The sequence below is a fragment of the Microtus pennsylvanicus genome, chromosome 1 (genome assembly GCF_037038515.1).
Source record: "Microtus pennsylvanicus isolate mMicPen1 chromosome 1, mMicPen1.hap1, whole genome shotgun sequence".
NCBI classification, from domain to species: Eukaryota; Metazoa; Chordata; class Mammalia; order Rodentia; family Cricetidae; genus Microtus; species Microtus pennsylvanicus.
In genome coordinates this window covers 76,938,562-76,960,148 of record NC_134579.1, presented here as the reverse complement: position 1 = coordinate 76,960,148, position 21,587 = coordinate 76,938,562, and the positions used below count along the sequence as shown (strand labels likewise).

The following is a 21,587-nucleotide window of genomic DNA, read 5'->3' as shown; positions in this document are numbered from 1 at the left end:
AGATGAAGGGGACTAGAGAGATGGCTCAGCGGTTAAGAGCACTGGCTGCTTTTCCAGAGGTCCTGAGTTCAATTCCCAGCAACCACATGGTGGCTCACAGCCATGTGTAATGAGATCTGGTGCCCTCTTCTGGCCTGCAGGCATACAGACAGGCAGGACACTGTATACATAATAATGATGGAGGAAGGTCATTGGTTAAAAAAATAAAGAAACTGCTTGGCTGGCCCTCATAGGTTAGAACACAGGTGGGTGGAGAAAACTGAACAGAATGCTGGGAGGAAAAGGAAGTGAGCTCAGACTCGACAGCTCTCCTCTCGGGAGCAGACGCCTCAGAAGAGACACCATGCTCCCGGCTCCTGGGCAGACACACGTGATGAAGCTCCGACCCAGGATGGACATAGGCTAGAATCTTCCCGGTAAGCACACCTAGCTGTGCTACATAGAATATTAGAAATGGGCTAGTCCAGGTGTGAGAGTTAGCCTAGAAGAGGCTAGATAGAAATGGGCCAAGCAGTGATTAAAAGAACACAGTGTCCGTGTAATTATTTCGGGGCATAAGCTAGCCAGGCGGCCGGGGTGCTGGGAACGTAGCCCCGCCGCTCTTATCACTACAAATGGTGCCCAGACGTGTGGACAACTGAATCCACTGAAAGTCTGAGAAAGCTTGGGAAAGAGTAAAGTGTGTTTTCTTGGTAGCTGCAATTTCTCGGTTCTGTTCTGCTTGCTAGAGGCAAGCAAACGCTCTCATCTAAGAGAGGCTTCCTGACTCAGCTTCAGCTGCAAAACCCTGCAGCTCTTAAGAGGTCCTGCCACGAAACACTTAAATGGTGTTGACGAAAAGCTGAACGCATGCTTTTTGGTTTTCAGCCATAGCAGGAAAAAAGCTGCGCCGTTTAAAAATGTCGGCTTTCTGGGCTGTCCTGCCAGGGCAAACTCTGACTCTTTTACGCAGGCGGTTCGTGCAGTTTGCAAGCACAGGCTGCTGAAGCTCACTTGCTGGCAGGGACACTGAAACACTGTAGACTTGTGGCACTGAATGCGGCTCTGGCCGGTGCCTCAGCCACAAGGTTGGAATGGCAGAAAGCTAAGGAATGGACTGGATCTAGCTGGCAAAGCCACGGCTTTAATCCTACTGATATTGCTTGGTAAATTAAAGACTCCTGTGGTCAGAAAAAGAGAGATATACAGTAAAGAGAGATTCAAAGACAAAGAAAATTTCTAAATGGTTTACAGTGTTAAAAATATATGCAAGCTAAAAGTTGAAGTTCTTAAAGTAAAAAAAAAAAAGGGAAGAGAGTTGTTGGGTGTGGTAGTACACACCTTTAATCCCAACACTTGGAAGGCAGAGGGAGATTGACCTCTGTGACTTCAAGGTGTGGTAGCACACGCCTTTAATCCCAGTGCCTAGAAGGCAGAGGCAAACAGATCTCCTTTAATCCCGAATGCCTGGGAGGCAGAGACAGGCAGATCTCTGAGAGTTCAAGGACAGCCTGGTCTACAGAGTTACTTCAGGTCAAAGATACAGAGAACCTATCTCAAAAAGCAAAAAGTTAAAAGTAAAAATAAACAAAATAGAGTTAAAATAAAGCCATACAAAGATGAAAAATACACAGAGAATTTTGATTCTGTATGCTATTATACTCTCTTTGAATTATTTGAATGCTGAGGAAAGAGCAACAGCTGCTAAAAGATATTTGTTTATAAATGTTGCTGAACTAATCCAACATAAATATTTTGAAAATGCCTTGACTTTGAAATTTGGATCTAAGGACATGATGTTTTGGAAAGGAATTTCTTATTTTGTTTTCACGGAGGATGAGACCCTGTTCATTTCTTCTATTCCGATTTGGTATGATGGACCACGCCCTCCTGAAGGGTTGGTGTGAACACCTTCAGAAAATTGCTTCGCTCAACTGCCAACTGAGATGAAACTAGCACACAGGTTATACCATGAAAGACCTAATTAACAACGCCCCCATTCAGCAGGAAGCAGTTTGGAGAGAAAAACTGCGCCCATGTTCCCAAATATGGTTTATAAACGTTCTTTAATATTTAAAGGGGGATATGATATAGATATGAATAATTTGTATTAGTATAGATTTTGCTTTATTGATAGAGATTTAAGGTCAATTTTGTTATATGTATATGCATATTTCTGCTATTGATTAAGATATTGTGATTGTGTAGTTCATTAAAAAATGTAATGTATAATTAAGAAATAGGTTAATGGATAATCATCAGTAATGGTCAAGCTTGTATTCATGTTAGTTAGATTTTCTAGATATATAGAGATACATTTCAGTTAGATAGACATTCTTCATATCTTTCAAAGACTGCAGAATATGGCATTTAATGTTTTAATAACTTAGGACTTTTCATGACAATGAGACACTCTGCTCCTGGCAGCACCAATCTACTTCAAGAAGAAGATGGGCATTGAAGAGGATCCTTATGGAGTTTGATAGCCATTTGGGCAAGAAACTGTTCTTGCCTGGACTATTGCATAAACTGGACACAGAGAACCCACAGAGAGAAGACTACTGAACTTGCCTAAAGGTGAGATGATCTTTAGGGGTTCCTGATTCATGAAAGAGTCTGCGAGACATTCTGCAGGACACAACAGATAGTGACTGGACTGACTTTGAAATGTTCTGCTTCATGGAAATGTCTCTGGATACCATGGGCCTGTAGGCCGAAGATGGATGCCCCAACGGTACAGAGGAACTTTGGGTGACTGTACAGGCAGCGAGATGTCTCTGTCATTTCTAGAGTTTGAAAGTTGCTTTTTTCTTGTTTGCTTAGGTAATATTGTATCTTTCTGGAGTCTTTGATGGAGTTAAGAATAGTTAGTTATAGTTATAGTTTTCCTTAGCTATGATAAAGATTATTGTAATTTTTACTTGGCAACTGTTTTGTTATATGTAATTATGCTATGTTAAAGTTAAAGCCTTCCTTTGTTTTTGTTTAAACAGAAAAAGGGGAAATGATGGAGGAAGGTCATTGGTTAAAAAAATAAAGAAACTGCTTGGCTGGCCCTCATAGGTTAGAACACAGGTGGGTGGAGAAAACTGAACAGAATGCTGGGAGGAAGAGGAAGTGAGCTCAGACTCGACAGCTCTCCTCTCGGGAGCAGACGCCTCAGAAGAGACGCCATGCTCCCGGCTCCTGGGCAGACACACGTGATGAAGCTCCGACCCAGGATGGACATAGGCTAGAATCTTCCCGGTAAGCACACCTAGCTGTGCTACATAGAATATTAGAAATGGGCTAGTCCAGGTGTGAGAGTTAGCCTAGAAGAGGCTAGATAGAAATGGGCCAAGCAGTGATTAAAAGAACACAGTGTCCGTGTAATTATTTCGGGGCATAAGCTAGCCAGGCGGCCGGGGTGCTGGGAACGCAGTCCTGCCGCTCCAATTACTACATAATAAACAAATTTAAAAAAAAAAGAAATGAAGAACAGGCCCCTGGTATTTGGTTAGGGTTCTCTAGAGTCACAGAACTTATGGTCTGAATCTCTCTCTCTCTACAGATAAGGGAGTGTATTGGAATGACTGACAGGCTGCAGTCCAACAATGGCTGGCTGTGAGTGCAAAGTCGAAGAATCTAGTAGCTGCTCAGTCCTACAAGTCTGGGTGTCTCAGTGGCCTTCTGGATGTGCTGGCAAGGCAAGGGCAAGCAGGCGAAGAAGGAAAAACCCTTTCCTTTTCCACTGTCCTTATACAGGTTTCCAGCAGGCGTGGCCCAGATTAAAGCTGTGCCTTCCACCCCATGATCCAGATCAAAGGCTCGTTGTCTTCCTGCCTCAAGATCCAGGTCACAAGTGTGCCCTCCATTTCTGGACTGTAGCTCATTCCAGATATGGAAAAGCTGACAACAAAGAAGAGCCATCACACCCCTCAACCGTGAGCATTAACTAACAGTTCTAGACACACTAAGAGATCAGGTGCTTCAATCAGAGGGAGAGAGGTATCTTCTCATGATGGCAGCTGGCATTTGAGACAAGTCTTAAAGAAGGCACATTGATCCAGGCAAGAACAGAACAAAAGAATCCCCAAGAAAACACCAAGAAACACAGGATCCATGCAGTGAGAAGTTAACAAGGTGGACACAGGAAGTACATCACCTGTTATGAACAACAGTGACATAAAAGTTTGGCAAGGGAGTTGGGCGGTGGTGGTGCACTTTTAATCCCAGCACTCGGGTGGCAGAGGTAAATGGATCTCTGTGAGTTCGAGGCCAGCCTGGTCTACAGAGAGAGTTCCAGGACAGTTAGGGCTGTTACACAGAGAAACCTTGTTTCGAAAAGCCAAAACCAAACCAAACCAAATAAACAAAATGGTATAAATAAAAAAGGCTAGAGAGATGGCTCAAAGGTTGGGAGCACTGGCTGCTCTTCCAAAGGTCCTGACTTCAATTCCCAGCAACTACATGGTGACTCACAACCATCTGTAATGAGATCTGGTGACCTCTTCTGGCCTGCAGGCACATATGCAAGAAGTACACTGTATATAAAATAAATAAATCTTTAAAATAAAAGAAAAACAAAAAAAGCTTGGCAAGGAAGAATTAAACCATATAGTAAGGGGTCTCAATGCCAGGCCAGTATCAGGTTATGAGTTCTTTCTTTTCTCTCCCCCTTTTCCTTTCCCGCCCCCCCCCCTTTTTTTAAGGCAGGTCTCCTCTGTGCCAGGCCACTATGTAGCCATGGCTGACCTGGAACTATGTAGACCAGGCTGTCCTCAGACTTAGAGATCTGCCTGCTTCTGCCTATTAGGTACTGGGATTAAAAGGGATTTTTTTTTTTTGGTTTTTTGAGACAGGGTTTTTCTGTGTAGCCCTAGCTGTCCTGTAACTAGCTCTGTAGATCAGGCTGGATTCGAACTCACAGAGATCTACCTGCCTCTGCTTCCTGAGTGCTGGGATTAAAGGCAAGGCTGTGATTCTTGAGTTGGAGGATGACTGATAAAATCATAGAACTGCTGTTCTAAGGGACTTACTACTACAACTGCTCAAGAGACACCATGGAATTGATCTAAAAGGAGCACTGTCTCCAAAATACCCCAAGAAAAGTAGTGTGCTAACCAGGCCTGTTAGAGACAAGGTAAAGTTAGGGCGCTAGGATGTAAATGTTTACTTACCAGAGTTGACCAGCCATTAGGCCAATTCCCATACTAAAGACCTATCTCTACTGGACAGCTTTATGGGGAGGAGGCAGTATAGAGTTAAACTAGAAAAGGCCAATTATTAGATAGTGATTCATTTAGAATTTATTTAAAAAACTGCTTGTAGCCTGTCTGCCAAGACTTACCTTGTTACTTGGGACAGAATGACCTGGAGGTATAGCTAACACAATAGGCTGCTGCCCTTAAAACAGCTGACTGCCGGCTGCTTGCTTGTTTGCCCCAACTTGTGGTTTAAGAGCACAAACTGAGGACACAAATTGGACCAGATATTAAAAGCCTTTCAGGACCTAACCTGGCTTTCTTCCACCAGTGACATCTCTTCTTTTCCACTCTCATTAGGATCAGAGTGCTTACACAAGAAAGATTTCCACATCAGGGTCATGACCATCACTAAGTCCAGGTCTGCCATAAAGCTCCCTGTGCTCTTACAGGAAAAACAACTCTGCCAGATAGGTACGGTGACCCTGGGTAACAATTATTTGAAAAAGAGCAACACTGGTGTACTTAAATAATGCTGGTAATATGTAATATCTTTACTGTGTAAATCTATCTGCCTTAAGCTAAACCAGACTTGCAGCCTCCTGTCTCTGTTTTAACTGTTCAAAGTGTAACCTGGGGCCATGACCCAAAAGAGATTTACGGCTGGCAGTGTCCATGGAATGCATAAGCCTAAGGTGCTTATGAGCCAGTGCAACCTTCTATTGGGAGCTGACTGCTATTTGGGCATTAAACCAGTTGACCAGGTGCTTAGGTAGAGTGCTTTCCTTCGCCTCAGTGTGTGGAGTAATTTCTCACTGAGAAAGCATATTACTTCTATGACATGATGTGCCTTTTGCTGACAGGCTTTGTTAGAAGCCAGTGTGAATGTGCATGGGGTGCTGCCCTTCCACCTATCCTTGAGTTGAGACCTGTGGATAGAATGAATGCTATTATTCATGGAGCTTTATATTCATCAGGGTGCTTAAGGAGAGATCCGCGGATAAACAAAAATGTACAAACTATGGCCTCTCCATAAGTCTTTAGGAGCTTCTACGGGGCCACAAGAAATCCCTAAGTGCCATGTTACTAAAGAATACTTGGGTAAGGGAAGGAAGGGTAATGCTATTTCCCAGTTTATACTTAGCAGCACACTAGCCAAGTCTTGATAGATACCTACACCCTTAGCCACCGAAGGCTGACATTCCCCTTCAGAAAGGGCTCACTCCCAAGGTCATGTTTGCACTCCCAGTGCTGGAAACTCATGAGTTCTAGAGTTGTCCCATGCCAACACTTACTGATTTAAAAAGGTTAAGAGTGGGGTTGGCTCACACTACCCTTCCAATGTGTATGGACCACACAGATTGCCTGGTTCCGTTCCCTCCCCGCAGGAGGCCAGGGCAGAGACAGGTCCTACACACTCACCTGGACAGTCGGCTTCATCGCTCTTATCCTCACACGTTGGCCAGCCATCACATTGCCAGGGCAGGGGTATGCACTGGATGGCACCACTGTGACACTGAAACTGCCCAGGGTTGCACCGAAGCTCTGTGGACAAAAGGGCAAGAGGCCGTTGAGGAAGTGGCACAGAAGCAGAAACCTAGGACAGAACTCTATCCATGTCAAGGTAGCCCTGGGACAAGTAGTCCAGATGCTGAGCAGCTGCCCCAGTCCGCTTCCTCGGGGGATCTGAACACACGGTCCCAAAGTTGAGGGAAGAGAATGGTTAGTCCTGCATCACAACATACAGCACACCTCCCTTCCAGGAACACTGAAATGGTATCTCAATGCAAGGTGAAGGATAACACCCTCTTTAGCCAGGGAATACTGGAATACTTTTCCAAGAAGATGGGACTAGGAATAGGAAGGTGATGCTTTGGTAAGTCATGTGACATCACAGTAACCACACTCCAGGAAAATAAGGGCTCACAAGAAGGCACACTGAGATGACTGTATAAACGAATGGGAGTCACTCAAGTAATTGAAAATCCAGACTTCGGAGGATGCAAGGCTAATAGATTTCTGACCTTTATCTGGCATGCTGCAAACAGCTAAAAGCAGTAATGAGAAGATGTGTTTGAATAAGGTAACGCTGACAGTGGTTTCTGACAAGATAAACTAATACAGCAAAACACAGGTTTCAATAGAAGTTAGAAGCCTGCACACTACAGCCAAGTGCTGAATTCTTCCCTTCTTGTTGATTTTCACTTTACTCCCCGTCTTTTTTTTTTTAAAAAAAACTTCAGAGACAGACTGTCACTGTGCAGCCTGGGCTAGCCTTTGGGCACATACCAGCAAACTGGCATCTGTTCTTGACCTGGGCTCAGAGCTCAGGGCAAGTACTCTACACTTTAAAAACAGCTAACTAGAGAGCTAGCTTTGTCTCTAGCCTGACTCACTTTCATATAGGCTGTTTGCTTATTTACTATTTGGACTAAATCCCTAGCACCAAAGAGCACACACAGTACGACTGACCTACATCCCTGGGCTTATGGACAGCTCTCTCTCTCCTCTCCCCACCTCTGTGTTTGGACACACATGCCAGGGCCACCCTCAGGTTTGTGTTCCTCCTTCAGGCACTGTCCAATTTGGTTTTGGAAACAGAGTTTCTCATTGGCCTGAGATGACTGATTAGTGCTAGACTGGCTAGCCAGCAAGCTCCAGGGTTGCCTGTTTCTGCCTCCCCAGCAATTAGGAGCAGTGAGTGCTCTTGCAGAGGACCTGGTTGTGATTTCTGACACCCACATAGCACTTAAAATTATCTGTAACCCCAGTTCGAGAGGATCCGATGCCCTCTTCTGGCCTCCATGGACACCAGCATACATGTGGTATACAAACATGCATGCAGACAAAACATTCATGCATATAAGATAACAAAAATGTTTTGAAAAACCTCAACTATGCACAAATGCTTCCCAGTTTACATTATGGGACAGTAGACTAGGTGGTCTACATTCAGCTAACCGTGGACAGTCAGGATGGAGCAGACCCCAAAACTGAACAATAGCAGTGTGTACCGCTTCCAGTCAGTCATGATGTAACAATAGACAAACAACGTTCTAGCACACTACGCTGCTGAACCACGGTGCTTGGCAGGTTGGGGATATTAAATGTACTTTCCAATTATGTATCTTTAAGTCACTATAGCTTTACTGGGACATATCCAATCAGAAGTCAAGGAGGGTCTATGTTACCATAAGCTAATTTTATATACAGATATACATTGTATATATAGTAAAGATGGCTAGATGCAGTATGTTTTCCATGTCCATTTTCTCCTCCTATCACAGAATTTACCACAGAGTAAGTAAATTACAAACAACAGTTTAGGGATTGAGGCAAGATGCGGCACAGAGCAATGAAAATCTGTGTGCTTATTTTACAGGCAGGCTTTCTTCCCAGTATCTTTTCCCATATCATTTGGTGAGGATCGTGATCCACCACTGCAGCAGCAGTGAAAAGGCTGCAAGCAAACACAACTATCTGGAAGCAGATATTCCAGTCCAAGTCTACATACCCTTTCCTTCCAGAAGACTGCAACTGCGGAGCAGAGCATGCTCTGACATCTGACAACAGGACAGTGTGCTACCACCTTCTGTAACAGTCCACACAGACACACAAAACCTATCCCTCAACCAAATCCTTTGCATAATCATGAAAAAAAAATGAACATAAGAACAAGTGCCAAAACCCAAATTTGAAGAAAAAAGAGAAGTCCTTGAACATGGACCAGAACAACGCAGCAGAGGGTCCTTCGCTACTAAGCTGTGCTGGGGCCCTCACAGTATCCCAGATGTTCTGAGTCTATGGTGCATCAAGAAAATGTTGCCCTGTGTTTCATTTGTCAACTTAGAAAATGCAACCTGGCATATTTACTACATGCTATTAGGAAAATAATACAATTATTTTTTCATATTAAAACCAACAGTTTAATTAGCCACACTTCTGGGGACTGGAAAGGCCATGGTCAGGTCTTGCACACAGTGAGTACCTTCCTGTTGCCTCAGTAAAAGCAGCCCATGGTAAAGAGATGTGAGGAAGGGAATTCCAGTCTCCTGAGCAAGGAAATAAAAAGCTTACAGCTGAAAAAAAAACTTCAGCATTTGGCAAAACCCTTTATAAGGGCTAGGGTATATCACTCATGGGGCTGAGTGTTGAAGTATTTCCCTAGGACTTAGGAGGTTTTCAGTTTGACCCTCAGCACCTCAAAAGAAACAAAAAACCAGGTGTATCCAACTGAGGCCCACAGACCACATGCACCCCAGGACAACTGTGAACACAGCTCAACACATCAGCAGACCACAATGTCAAATCATCGGTGCTCCTGCTTTACACAAGGGCAAGTCCAGGCTCAAGTGTTTTCACTAGAAAATGTCCACTAACTCTTTAAAGAAGAATAATATCGGGGCTGGGGAGACAGATCACTTGCTAAAGTAGGTTTTGCTCTTTTACAGGACTCACATTTGGTACACAGTATCCACGCTGAGGTGGCTCACAACTCTGTGACATCAGCTGCCAGGAATACAGTGCCCCGTTCTGGCCTCTGAGGGCACACATACCTAAATGGCATACATACACATTTAAGTAAACATAAAACTAAAAATTTGTTTCTTTCTGGTTTTTTGAAACAGGGTTTCTATGTGTAACAGCTCTGGCTGTCCTGGAACTAGCTCTGTAGACCAGGCTGGCCTCGAACCCAGAGAGATCCGCCTGCCTCTGTCTCCTAAGTGTTGGGATTAAAGGCCACCACTATAAAACTAAATCTTAAGGGGGGAGGGGGGAGGCGGATCTCTGTGGGTTAAGAGGCCAGCTTGGTCTACAGAGCAAGTTCCAGGACAGTCAGAGCTGTTATACATAGAAACCCTGTTTCAAAAAAAGTCAACTCTTCCAGAAATTCAGAGTTCAGAAAATCACCCAAAACAACAGCATTACAAAACAAATATAAGTTGGACATGGTGGTACATGCCTGTAATTCTAGAACTTTGGAGGCTGAGGCAGTACTAAATTCACAGTCAGCCTTAGCTACATGGTAAGACTGTCTCAATAAATAATAATAAATAAACTGAAAAAAAATGGCAAAAGAAAAATAAGTGATAAATCTAACAAAAGACATTTAAATCCTGTTGGTGAAAATAGAAAAATATGGCTGAAAAATATATTTAAAAGATCTAAACCTATGGAAAATGAATTCAAAAGGTTAAGATCTCAGTTTACCCAAATTCAATGCTACCAATAATATCCACCAGACTTGATTGTAGAAACTGCCAAACTGACTCTAAAATTTGTGGAAATGCAAAGAATTTAGAGCAGCAAAAACATTCCAGCATCTAGCAGAAAAGAACAACCAACAATCCAGCATGGCAGGAAACCAAGACAGGGTGGCGTAGGTATCAAGAGGTTATCACAGAGCCCCATGGAAGCACGCCTTTAATCTGTCTCCTGGGAGGAAGAGGCAGGTGGATCTCTGAGTTGAAGGCTATTTCAACAACTGGACAAGGGATGACTGGCTCCCACTAAGAAAACTCTGTGCTCTGCTTCTTGTACCAGTAAGAAAAAGTAACTCAAAAATACATCGAAGGCCTAGATAAATGCAAAGCTCCAAATTATCAAAATTTGAGCAGAAACCATGGGAAAAGTTTGTAACTTTGGTTCAGGCAGATTGTGACGATCTGTGCTGAGTCACAAAATAAAAAGCAGATAAGCTGGACTTCACTAAATTTTATTGTAAGACTTTAAGACAATCCTGAAGCCATTTTTGACAATTCTGAATCCTCTCAGCCTCTGTGCCATAGTGCTTCCCCTCCTCCCCTGGGAACCAAGGACCTAACAGCTACACTCGTACGTACTCAGTTCCTGAACAATTACCCATATACGTATGCTTTGGTTCACTCCCCTGGGAAACGGGGTCAAAATGACCTCTTACCTCATCTGATCTGGCAACAGCTCTCCAGTCAATTATTGGTAATAGCTCTTTCGAATAAGCCAATCAGAATAGTCAAAGAACAACCTCCCTTGCTTCTGTGGCCCCTTTAAAAGTTGACTGTACCAGCTATTCGAGGTCCCTCGGCTTCCCGAATGCTGGGGGACCCTGTCATGACAGAATTAATAAAATCCTCATGCTTTTGCATCAGCTGTGGTGTGTGAGATGGTCTCTGGGGGCGACTCCTTCTTGGTGTTTGGACGCTAGAGTCCAACATTATAACTCTTTCTTTTGTGACAGGGTCTCACTTCGTAGCTGTGGCTAGCCTAGAACTTGCTCACAGAGATCTGTCTACCCCTGCTTCTGCCTCAACTGCTGGCATTAAAAGTGTATGTCAGGAGCTGATGATATGGCTCAGCAGCTACTCTACTCTAGAGAGTTTATTACTCTATCAGAGGAAGAGTTCAGTGCCCAGCACTCACATCAGGAAGCTCAAAAAAACCTAGAACTCCAGCTCCAAGGAATCTCATGACCCTTGCTGGCCTCCAGGGGCACATTCACAGGTACACACAGACACACACAAACACACCCAAGGAATCTCATGACCCTTGCTCGCCTTCAGGGGCACATCCACAGGTACACACAGACACACACAAACACACCCAAGGAATCTCATGACCCTTTCTGGCCTCCAGTGGCACATCCACAGACACACACAGACACACACAGCCAAGGGATCTCATAACCCTCACTGGCCCCCAGCAGCACACCCACAGCTAAACATAGACACAGACACACAGACATACATATACCCAGACACACACACAGCCAAGGGATCTCATGATCTTTGGTGGCCTCCAGGGGCACATCCACATACCCACAGCTACACATACAGACACATTAACACAGACAGACAGACACACACGCATGTATATACAAACAAATAAAATAAATGTTTAGGAGCTGGAGAGAGAGTTCCAGGTTAAGAGCACTGGGCTGCTCTTTCAGAGGACATAGGCTTGATAACCAGTACCCACATGGTGGCTCACAACTGCCTGTAACTCCAATTCCAGGGCAATTTTTTTGTTTGTTTGTTTTTGTTTTTTTGAGACAGGGTTTCTCTGTAGCTTTGGAGCCTGTCCTGGGACTAGCTCTTGTAGACCAGACTAGCCACAAACTCACAGGAATCCACCTGCCTCTGCCTCCCAAGTGCAGGGATTAAAGGCAGGCGCCACCACTGCCCAGCTCCCAGGGCAACGTTGACACCCTCTTTTTGCCGCCACAGGCACCAGGTATGCATGTGGTACACTGACATACATGTAAACAAAAAAGCCATACACATTTTGTATTTAAAAAAGAACAGTGTGCTACCATGCCCAGCTGGAACTCTTAAGAGAATGAAAAGACTGGGGTTGTAAATGGGTGCTGGAAAGATGGCTAAGAGTGCTTGCTGCTGCTCTTTCAGGGGACCTGATGTGGTTTCCAGTACCTACATCAGAGAGCTCACAACTGCCTGTAACTTTAATTCCAGGGATAATGATTCACACAGACACATAAACATAATTATACACACACACACACACACACACACACACACACACACATTTGGTTTTGAAGCAGGACTTCTCTGTACCTATCCTGGAACTAGCTGTTGTAGACAGATTGAAGGCGTGAGCCACCACCACCCGGCTAATTATAAAACTTGTAAAATCCAGATGAGTTTCAATTATGCCAAGTGAAGAAACTACTATGTACTCAAGATAGTTCCTGAACTTCTTAAAAACACACATTCAATATGCAACAACAGAAAGCAGGTCAGAAACGAGAGGGCGATGGGAGAGACTACCAAAGGGCACAGGAGAACATCTGTGGTGATAACCAGTGTGCTTGCTACCTTGGCTGTAGTGGGAGAGGAAGATCATAGGAGCTTACTGTCCAGGCAGTCTAGTAGAAACAGCAAGCTCCAGCCAGGTTCAGCAAGACATCCTGTCTGCAAAAAGTAGGTGGAGAATTGATTCAGGAAGACATTCTTCCAACATTGGCTCTGGTCTCCCCCCACACACAAATGTGCACATAATAGATATACCACACACATCAAAACAACTTCTTCTTCTTCTTTTTTTTTTTTTTTTGTGGGGCCTTGGCTGTGTTGAGATGAAGCTGAATTATCTTCTTTCCAGTTCCAGTCACTGGCTGTCAAGTAGACAATAAACTTAAGTTTTGTATTTTCTGTGAGATGCATGTGGCCACAAAAGTAGCCCCATCAGCGGTGAGAAGAACACCTTTCCCATGAAGCAAGGTGTACTGACCCACAGCAGAGTGCACCTGCTGCTGAGTAAGGCATTGTGGACGCCAATCTGAGTGCTCTCAACTTGGTTCTGTTTAGAAAAAGAAGAGAAGGAGATTCCTGGACTGCCAATACTACTGTGCCTCAGTGACTAGGACCCAAAAAAGCTAGCAGATTCCAAAAGCCTTTCCATCTCTATAAAGAGCATGGCCTCCTCCAATTTTGTCGGGAAGCCCTTAATCAAAGATGGTGAGGAGCCCAGGACCAAAAGCACCAAATATTCAGCGTCTTGTTATTCCACAAGTCCTGCAACACAAACACAGACATGTTGCTCTGAAGAAACAAAGCACTAAAAAAAAAATGAGGAGGCTGAAGAATATGCTAAAATTTTTGGCTAAGAGAATGAAGGAAGCCAAAGGGAAATGCGGACTGCCAAGAGACAGGCTGTCCTCCCTGAGCGTTTCCATTTCTTTTATTGAGGATTTACTTTATTTCTAATTCTGTGTATGTCTCTTTATCTGTGTTTGGGTATGTAAATATGATCTAAATAACCCTGAAGGCCAGAGGCATCAGATCTCCTGGAACTGGCATTATAGGTAATTTTAAGTTGCCTGATGTTGGTGCTGGGAATTGAACTCAGGTCCTTTGCAAGAACAGTATATGTTCTTAAGCGCTGAGCTATCTCTCCAGGTGGTAATTTACTTCTAAGTCTGTGTCCAGTGAAAGGTAAGTCTTTAGGAGTAACAAGTCGGTAGTGGTAGAACGCGCCTTTAATCCCAGCACCTGGGAGGCAGAAGCAAGCAAATTTCTGGCAGTTCAGCTTGGTCTACATAGTGAGTCCCAGTATGTCTAGAGGTACAGAAAATAACAACGAAAGAGTAACAAATAAATTATCAGACCAGGCTGACCTCGAACTCACAGAGATCCGCCTGTCTCTGCCTCCCAGGTGCTGCTGGGATTAAAGGCGTGCGCCAGCACCGCCTGGCTGAGGACAACTTTTAAATATGTGTAGTTTACTATATGGTAGTTGTTCCACAACATCTAAAACAGATTTCAGTTTATATAATCAGCTCTCCAGTGAGGTCAGTCAAGATTAATCACTTCCTCTACGACCTGCTTCCTCACCTGGATCAGCTAGGCGTGGCTCAGTTACTACCACAACTCCAGAGCAGGAATCAGGCTTCATAATTACAGTCCCAAGGCTGACTCACTACTAAAGACTATTTATCTGATGAGGAATTAATAATGGGGATGGTCTCTTCTGGCCTCAAGTCTGCACCCCTAAGCATTAAGTTAAGTGCCTGCAATACATCATTCTTCCCAAACCATTCTTGATTCTTGGTCTTCCAGTTTGGTTAAAAACTAATTTCTAAACTATAATGAGAAAAAATAAGACAAAAAAATTAGCAAAGAACATTTTTAACACTATCCACTCTATTAAAAAAGCCACAATGCTGTTTGGAGTACACTCATAGCTTCTTTTTTAAAAAGTCACCACGCAACCAGGCTGTAGTGGCACATGCCTTTAATCCAAGCACTTGGGAGGCAGAGGCAGCCAGGATCTCTGAGTTCGAGGCCAGTCTGGTCTACAGAAAGTTTCAACAGCCAGAGCTACAAAGAGGAAACCCTCTCTCAAAAACAAAAAAAGTCACCATGCCTGGAGAAGTTTCAATGTGTGGCCTCAAAGTCCTTTGGGAAGTGGTCATCCAGTGAGATTTGTTTTCCCAACATCACTATTATTTTCTTCAAAAGCAAGCATTTTGAGGTCAGCTTACCTGCTCTGGCAAACAGCCCCTAATTCCTACACACCCAGCTTTATTTAGTGCTCAGTACTTAGCCATTGGGGGTGGGGCAGTGTAAACTTTTGTGTATGAACTCCTCTAGCAAAGCATCCTAAAGTTCCAACAGCCTCTCCAGTCGAAAACGGCCTGTATAGACTGGTCAAGTCATCTGTCCCAGGATAGGTGACTCAGAGACCCTAAGATACTGGGAGTTCATGCTGTGTGTGTATCTGAGACAGGATAAAAACCAGGGACAGATAGGGACCCTTAACACCCTAGTTCCCTGAGCATCCATGCTTCCTTCCTCAGGTCAGAGAAAAGGGCCTCTTTTTCCTAGTTATTCTTTGCAACCAGACAGATTTGGCAAAAACTGGTCCTTTAAATTTTCTTTAAAGAAAGAAGGGGGAGGGAGGGGGAAGGAGGGCATGATGAGCAGATGGCTTTGAGCAGAGTGGTTTGTCTTTCCTCATTCAGAATACAACTGGCCTCTGGACTCAGGAGTATTTGGATCTCAGGTTGCAAAACACACCCTCTTCTTGGAAGCCTTCCCTCACCTTCCCACAGGGTCTGCTGGGTCTCTTCGTCTAGCCTTTCAGTGAGCAGGCATGTGCAATTGTCTCATTAGAACTGTTCTTAGACTGAGCACATTCCCACCTCTTGCATTAACTCCAAGTACCTGAGGAACCGTGTTCCTACAAGCATTCAGTGAATGCCCAAGCAGGAGGCTCTTGACCTTCCTGACCTTCCTCTGCTGTCCCAGAGCAACACATGAGCTCCTCCTCAACGCCTGGGATACTCCAACAGTGTCTGGAGTGTCTGTTCTTAGGGAAGAAGGTGGGCCGTGAACCATGCAGGAGCACTCCAGCACTTCCGCAGTCTGCATCATCTGCAGTGTGCGGGACAGGGGTTCTGTCGGGTCTAGCTATATGTTACCTGCACATCAACATTTCCTCTCACTTCTTTTGGAAAATCCTTTCGGTCCTTCCAAAGGGAAACTAGTATCAATTTTTGCCTTAGAGGAAGTTGCTAAAAGAGCCACCCTGTTTTTTTTTGCATTTGGGTTTGCCAACATCCTGGTACCTAGGCCCTATGACTGACTCCTTGCTGGGCACGACTGAGGCAGCTCAGCTCTTCCTAGTCAAGGACAATATTGCTGTCAAGACACAAGTCTGTGGCCTCAGTACCAAAACAAGAAGTCCCAGTGTGGCAGCAGTTCCCAAGCAGCATCCCACACCTTTAACGCGTGTATTTATTTTTGAGACAGTTTTTCTCTATGCAACAGCCCTAGCTAGCTGTTCTGGAACTAACTCTGTAGACCAGGCTGGCCTCAAACTCCAGAGATTCGCCTGCCTCTGCCTCCCAAATGCTGGGAATAAAGGCTTGCATCATCACCGCCCAGCCACTCTTAACACATTTTAACTCAAGGTCTCTTTATATGCTAAAATTACTGAGGATTTAAAAAATGTTTTGCTATGTGGGTTATATCTATCTGATGGAGGAAGGTCATTGGTTAAAAAATAAAGAAACTGGTTGGCCCTCATAGGTTAGAACATAGGTGGGTGGAGTAAACAGAACAGAATGCTGGGAGGAAGAGGAAGTGAGCTAAGACGCCATTTCCTCTCCTCTCTGGGGCAGACGCGATGCCTCTCTTCTCCAGAGCAGATGCAATGAAGCTCCAACCCAGGATGGACATAGGCTAGAATCTTCCCGGTAAGCGCACCTTGGGGTGCTACACACATTATTAGAAATGGGCTAGCCCAGGTGCGAGAGTTAGCCGAGAAGAGGCTAGATATAATGGGCCAAGCAGTGTTTAAAAGAATACAGTTTGTGTGTTGTTATTTTGGGGCATAAGCTAGCCAGGCGACCAGGAGCTGGGGCAGCAGGAACACAGCCGCAGCTCCTATAACATCTATCAGTATTTTCTGTTCTGTTTATTAAAGCAGAAAAAAGCTCCACCAGAGCCTAAAATTCTAAACAGATTTTCAATATAATCCAGCAATTCCACTTATAGATGTGCATCTGTTGTACGTGGCTGTGTGTGTCCCTGAAAAGAACATGTGTTAGAGGCTGGGTCCTCAGCTGATAGTGCTGAGTATTAATTAAATCATAAGGTTTCTGACCTCATGACTGGTTAATCCACTGATGAGTTCACCTCTGAGTGGGTTATTAGGCAAGGCTAGTTAGAATAAACAATTCACTGGGAAGGACATCTTTTCTCTTCATCTCCTTCCTGTCTCTGCTTCCTGCCCCACAAGGCGAATGTCTTCCTTTACCACATATACCTGTATATTTTGCCTTGTCTCTAATTCAAAGCAGCAGAGCCACCAGATCTTACACGGGAGCCTTTCCCCCTTCTTTAGTTCCCTTTCTTTCTGTTGGTGTGAAGAGACACCGTGAGCAAGGCAATATATGGAAGAAAGCACTGTTGGGGCTTACAGTTTCATCATGCTGGGGAGCAAGGCAGCAGGCAGGTGAGCATGGCACTGGAGCAGTAGCTGAGAGCTTGCATACCCATCCAGAACCATGAAACAGAGAGAGCACTAACTGGGAATGGCGTGTGCTTTTGAAACCTCAAAGGCTACCCTCCCCCAGTGAAACACCTCTGCCAAGGCCACATTCCCTAATTCTTTCCTAACAGGTCCACCAACTAGAGACCAAGCATTCAAATCTATGAGTTCATGATGGGGGCCATTCTCATTCAAACCACCACACCCCCTTTAACTGAAATTAACCTTCTCCATTTCCGTTGATTTTCTTGGGTATTTTGTCACTGTGACACAAACAGGATCACTACTTTATTCCTCAGGAAATGACAGTATCTTCAGCAACCAGTGTTGAAGGATGACTATACAGTCAACCGAAAAGAAAGCTGGGCTTCATTTAACACAAATACAGAAACTAACTCAAAGTCTATCAGACTTCTGCTGTAAGGGCTAAAACTATGAAACACCTAGAAAACAGGGGATACTCCCTGATGTCAGCCTTGGAAACCATTTCCTTGATGCAAACCAACAGCAAAATCAGCAAAAGAAAAAAACACAATGGTGACTTCATGAAAAAAAAATGTTTGTGGATCTCAGGATTGTCAAGGACTAGAAAAATAACCCACTGAATGAAATAAAATATATTAATGATGGAGGAAGGTCATTGGTTAAGTAATAAAGAAACTGCTTGGCCTCATAGGTTAAAACATAGGTGGGAGGAGTAAAAGAACAGAATGCTGGGAGGAAGAGGAAGTCAGCTCAGAGGCCATGCTCCCCTCTCCTGAGCAGACGCCATGAAGCAAGCTGCCAGGTCAGACATGCTGAATCTTTCCCGTTAAGACTGATGCTACATAGATTATTAGAGATGGGTTGATCGGGATATGAGAATTAGCCTGTAAGGGCTAGAGTTAATGGGCCAAGCAGTGTTTAAAAGAATACAATTTGTGTGTTGTTATTTCGGGTAAAACTAGCCAGTGGCAGGAGCTGGGTGGCAGAATGCAACCCGCAGCTCCCCACAACATATTAAATTCAGTATTAGGTATTAATATTCAGAATATATAAAGAATTCCTACAATGTAAAAATACAGCTGCTCAATTCAAAACTAAAAAAATAATGTAGATATTTCTCTAAAGAAATACAAATGAGCCGGGCGGTGGTGGCGCATGCCTTTAATCCCAGCACTCGGGAGGCAGAGGCAGGCGGATCTCTGTGAGTTCGAGGCCAGCCTGGTCTACAAGAGCTAGTTCCAGGACAGGAACCAAAAGCTACAGAGAAACCCTGTCTCAAAAAATCCAAAAAAAAAAAAAAAAGAAATACAAATGAACAATAAATACATGAAAAAATGCTCAGCAACACTACAGGCATCAGAGAAACACAAGTCAAAGCCACAGTGAGATAGCACCTCACATCCACGAGAACAGCTATTTCTTAAGGGTGTAGAGGATGGAGCCTTGGAGCAGGACTGCAGCGGTGTGCGATGACTCAGCATCTGGGGAAACACAGAGTTGGTGTATCAACTAGCAATTTCATTCACAGACATATACTCAGGAGGGCTGAGAGCAGAGACTATAACAAGTAGGTGTGCACCAATGTGCACATCACACCTATTTCTAACAGCTGGAGGATAGATAAAAACGTGGTATATATTATTTGGTAATAATAACGTCTATGTTCTACAATGTGGATGAATCTGAAAATATGCTAACTCAAAGAAGCAATCACAAAAGACCAGATTCAGCATAATTTCTCTTATATAAAATGTTCAGAATAGACAAAACCATAGAGACAGAGTTGGTTAGTGACTGCCAGGAACTAAGGGAAAAGGAGAAGCAATTATTTAACTGGTACGGTTTCTATCTGGTATGATCTGAGCAACGTTCCCAGGCTTTAACTATGTTTTGTTTTGCATGTGTGTGTATGCGTCACAATGTGTGCAGTTTGTGCAAGTATGGACATGCATGTGGAGGTCAGAGGACCACCTTGTGTGAGACAGTCTCTTTGTTGTATATGCTTACGTGAGGTGGGCTGGCCTGTTTGCTCCCAGGATTCTCATGTCTCTGCCTCCCACTTCTTTTGCTGTGGGAGCACTAGGATTACAGAAGCACAATACTACATGCAGCTTTTGTATGAGTTCTAGGGATTCGAACTCAGGTCCTCCATGCTTTTAGGGTAAGTACTTTACACATTAAGCCATCTCTCCAGCCCCTTAACTGTTTTAAGCACGTGATTGAGTGGCATAAAGTACATTCAGATTTTTGTGTAACTGTCACTTCTGCACATTCCTGGAACTCCCAGTCATCCTCCAGTGTTACACCATTTGTTCCGCCTTCCCCCAAGAACCCCACCGTCTTCTTAGGCCTGGTTTGGCAGTCCCTGAGGCTCTATCCCTGTAGCACATAGCTCCCTTCTAGTCATGGCCATGTGCAACCATCTGACCCTTATAGCTTCTTGGAATGGTGTATGTGGAGATTAGTATAGAAAGAAGCACCGGGAATCCCTCATAAGACAGGCCTCTGTTCCACACTTCATGATGACCATATCTTGTTAGGCCCCATTCCTTGTTCTGAGACCATGGAGGTGACCATTCCTGGCAGTCCTGAGCCCCAAGAACAACCCATTCAAGCAGTGCTTTTTACTGAAGTTTCAAGTGTTCTGTTGCTAGCAATGATCCTGAAGAGGCAAACTCTCTGAGAAGGTCCCATCAGTGGGGAGTTGGAGTCTAGGCTTTTGCAGAGCATGGCACACTGCTGGATCTCTACTATAAAGCCCTGTTTAGGGTTGCCAGCACCTAACTGAACCTGAAACTGAATAAATTCAGAGACCTTTGGTCAGGTATCTTAGTGACCTTACTATTGCTATGAAGAGACACCATAGCCAACTCAATTTACAGAACAGTTTACTGGGGGACTACAGTTTGAGTTACTCTTGACCATGGCTGCGGGAAGCCTAGGGGGCAGGCAGGCAGAGTGCTAGAGCAGTAGCTGAGAGTTTACATTTCGAGACAACATGGGAGGCAGTAGCACAGACTTTTGAAACCCTCAAAGCTTACCCCCCAGTGACACACCTCCTTCAACAAGGCCACAATATGAGCCGATGGGAGCCATTCTCATTTAAACCACCACAGCTACATAGTTGAGTTTGTGGTTACATGGGACTATCTCAAGAAAACTTAACCTTAGGACTAGTAAAGTGATTCAGTGGGTAAAGGTACTTTGTACTACGCTGGAGGACCTGAGTTCAATTCCTAAGACTAACAGTGGATGAGAACTAATTCACACTCCAAACATTTGTAAGCGCATGAGTGAGTGCACGAGTGTACACACACACACACACACACACACACACACACACGTAATAAAAATAAAATTAAAAAGTAAACTGAATTTGCTGTTGTGGAATATTTGCTGTGGAATATATATTTGCTGTTGTGGGCAAAGATGTGTTACATTTGTTTACACCACATTTGTTTAACTATGTAAAGATGTGTTACATTTGTTTACACCACATTTGTTTAACTATGTAAAGATGTGTTACATTTGTTTACACTACATTTGTTTAACTATGTAAAGATGTGTTACATTTGTTTACACTACATTTAACTATGTAAAGATGTGTTACATTTGTTTACACTACATTTGTTTAACTATGTAAAGATGTGTTACATTTGTTTACACCACATTTGTTTAACTATGTAAAGATGTGTTACATTTGTTTACACTACATTTAACTATGTAAAGATGTGTTACATTTGTTTACACCACATTTGTTTAACTATGTAAAGATGTGTTGTATTTGTTTAACTATGTAAAGATGTGTTGTATTTGTTTAACTATGTAAAGACGCGTTGTATTCGTTTAACTATGTAAAGATGTGTTGTATTTGTTTAACTATGTAAAGATGTGTTGTATTTGTTTAACTATGTAAAGATGTGTTGTATTTGTTTAACTATGTAAAGA

At 43.8% G+C, this 21,587-nt stretch overlaps 1 protein-coding gene across 2 annotated transcripts in view; it reads right to left on the bottom strand.

Annotated features, from left to right (window-relative positions):
* The window catches only part of Dgcr2 (DiGeorge syndrome critical region gene 2), a 69,649-nt gene that overhangs the window by 35,319 nt on the left and 12,743 nt on the right, over positions 1-21,587 (bottom strand). For both annotated transcript variants that reach the window (XM_075969884.1, XM_075969893.1), the window contains exon 2: positions 6,585-6,707. In XM_075969884.1, the coding sequence (XP_075825999.1) occupies positions 6,585-6,707 (123 nt within the window). The remainder of the gene's footprint in view (positions 1-6,584; positions 6,708-21,587) is intronic.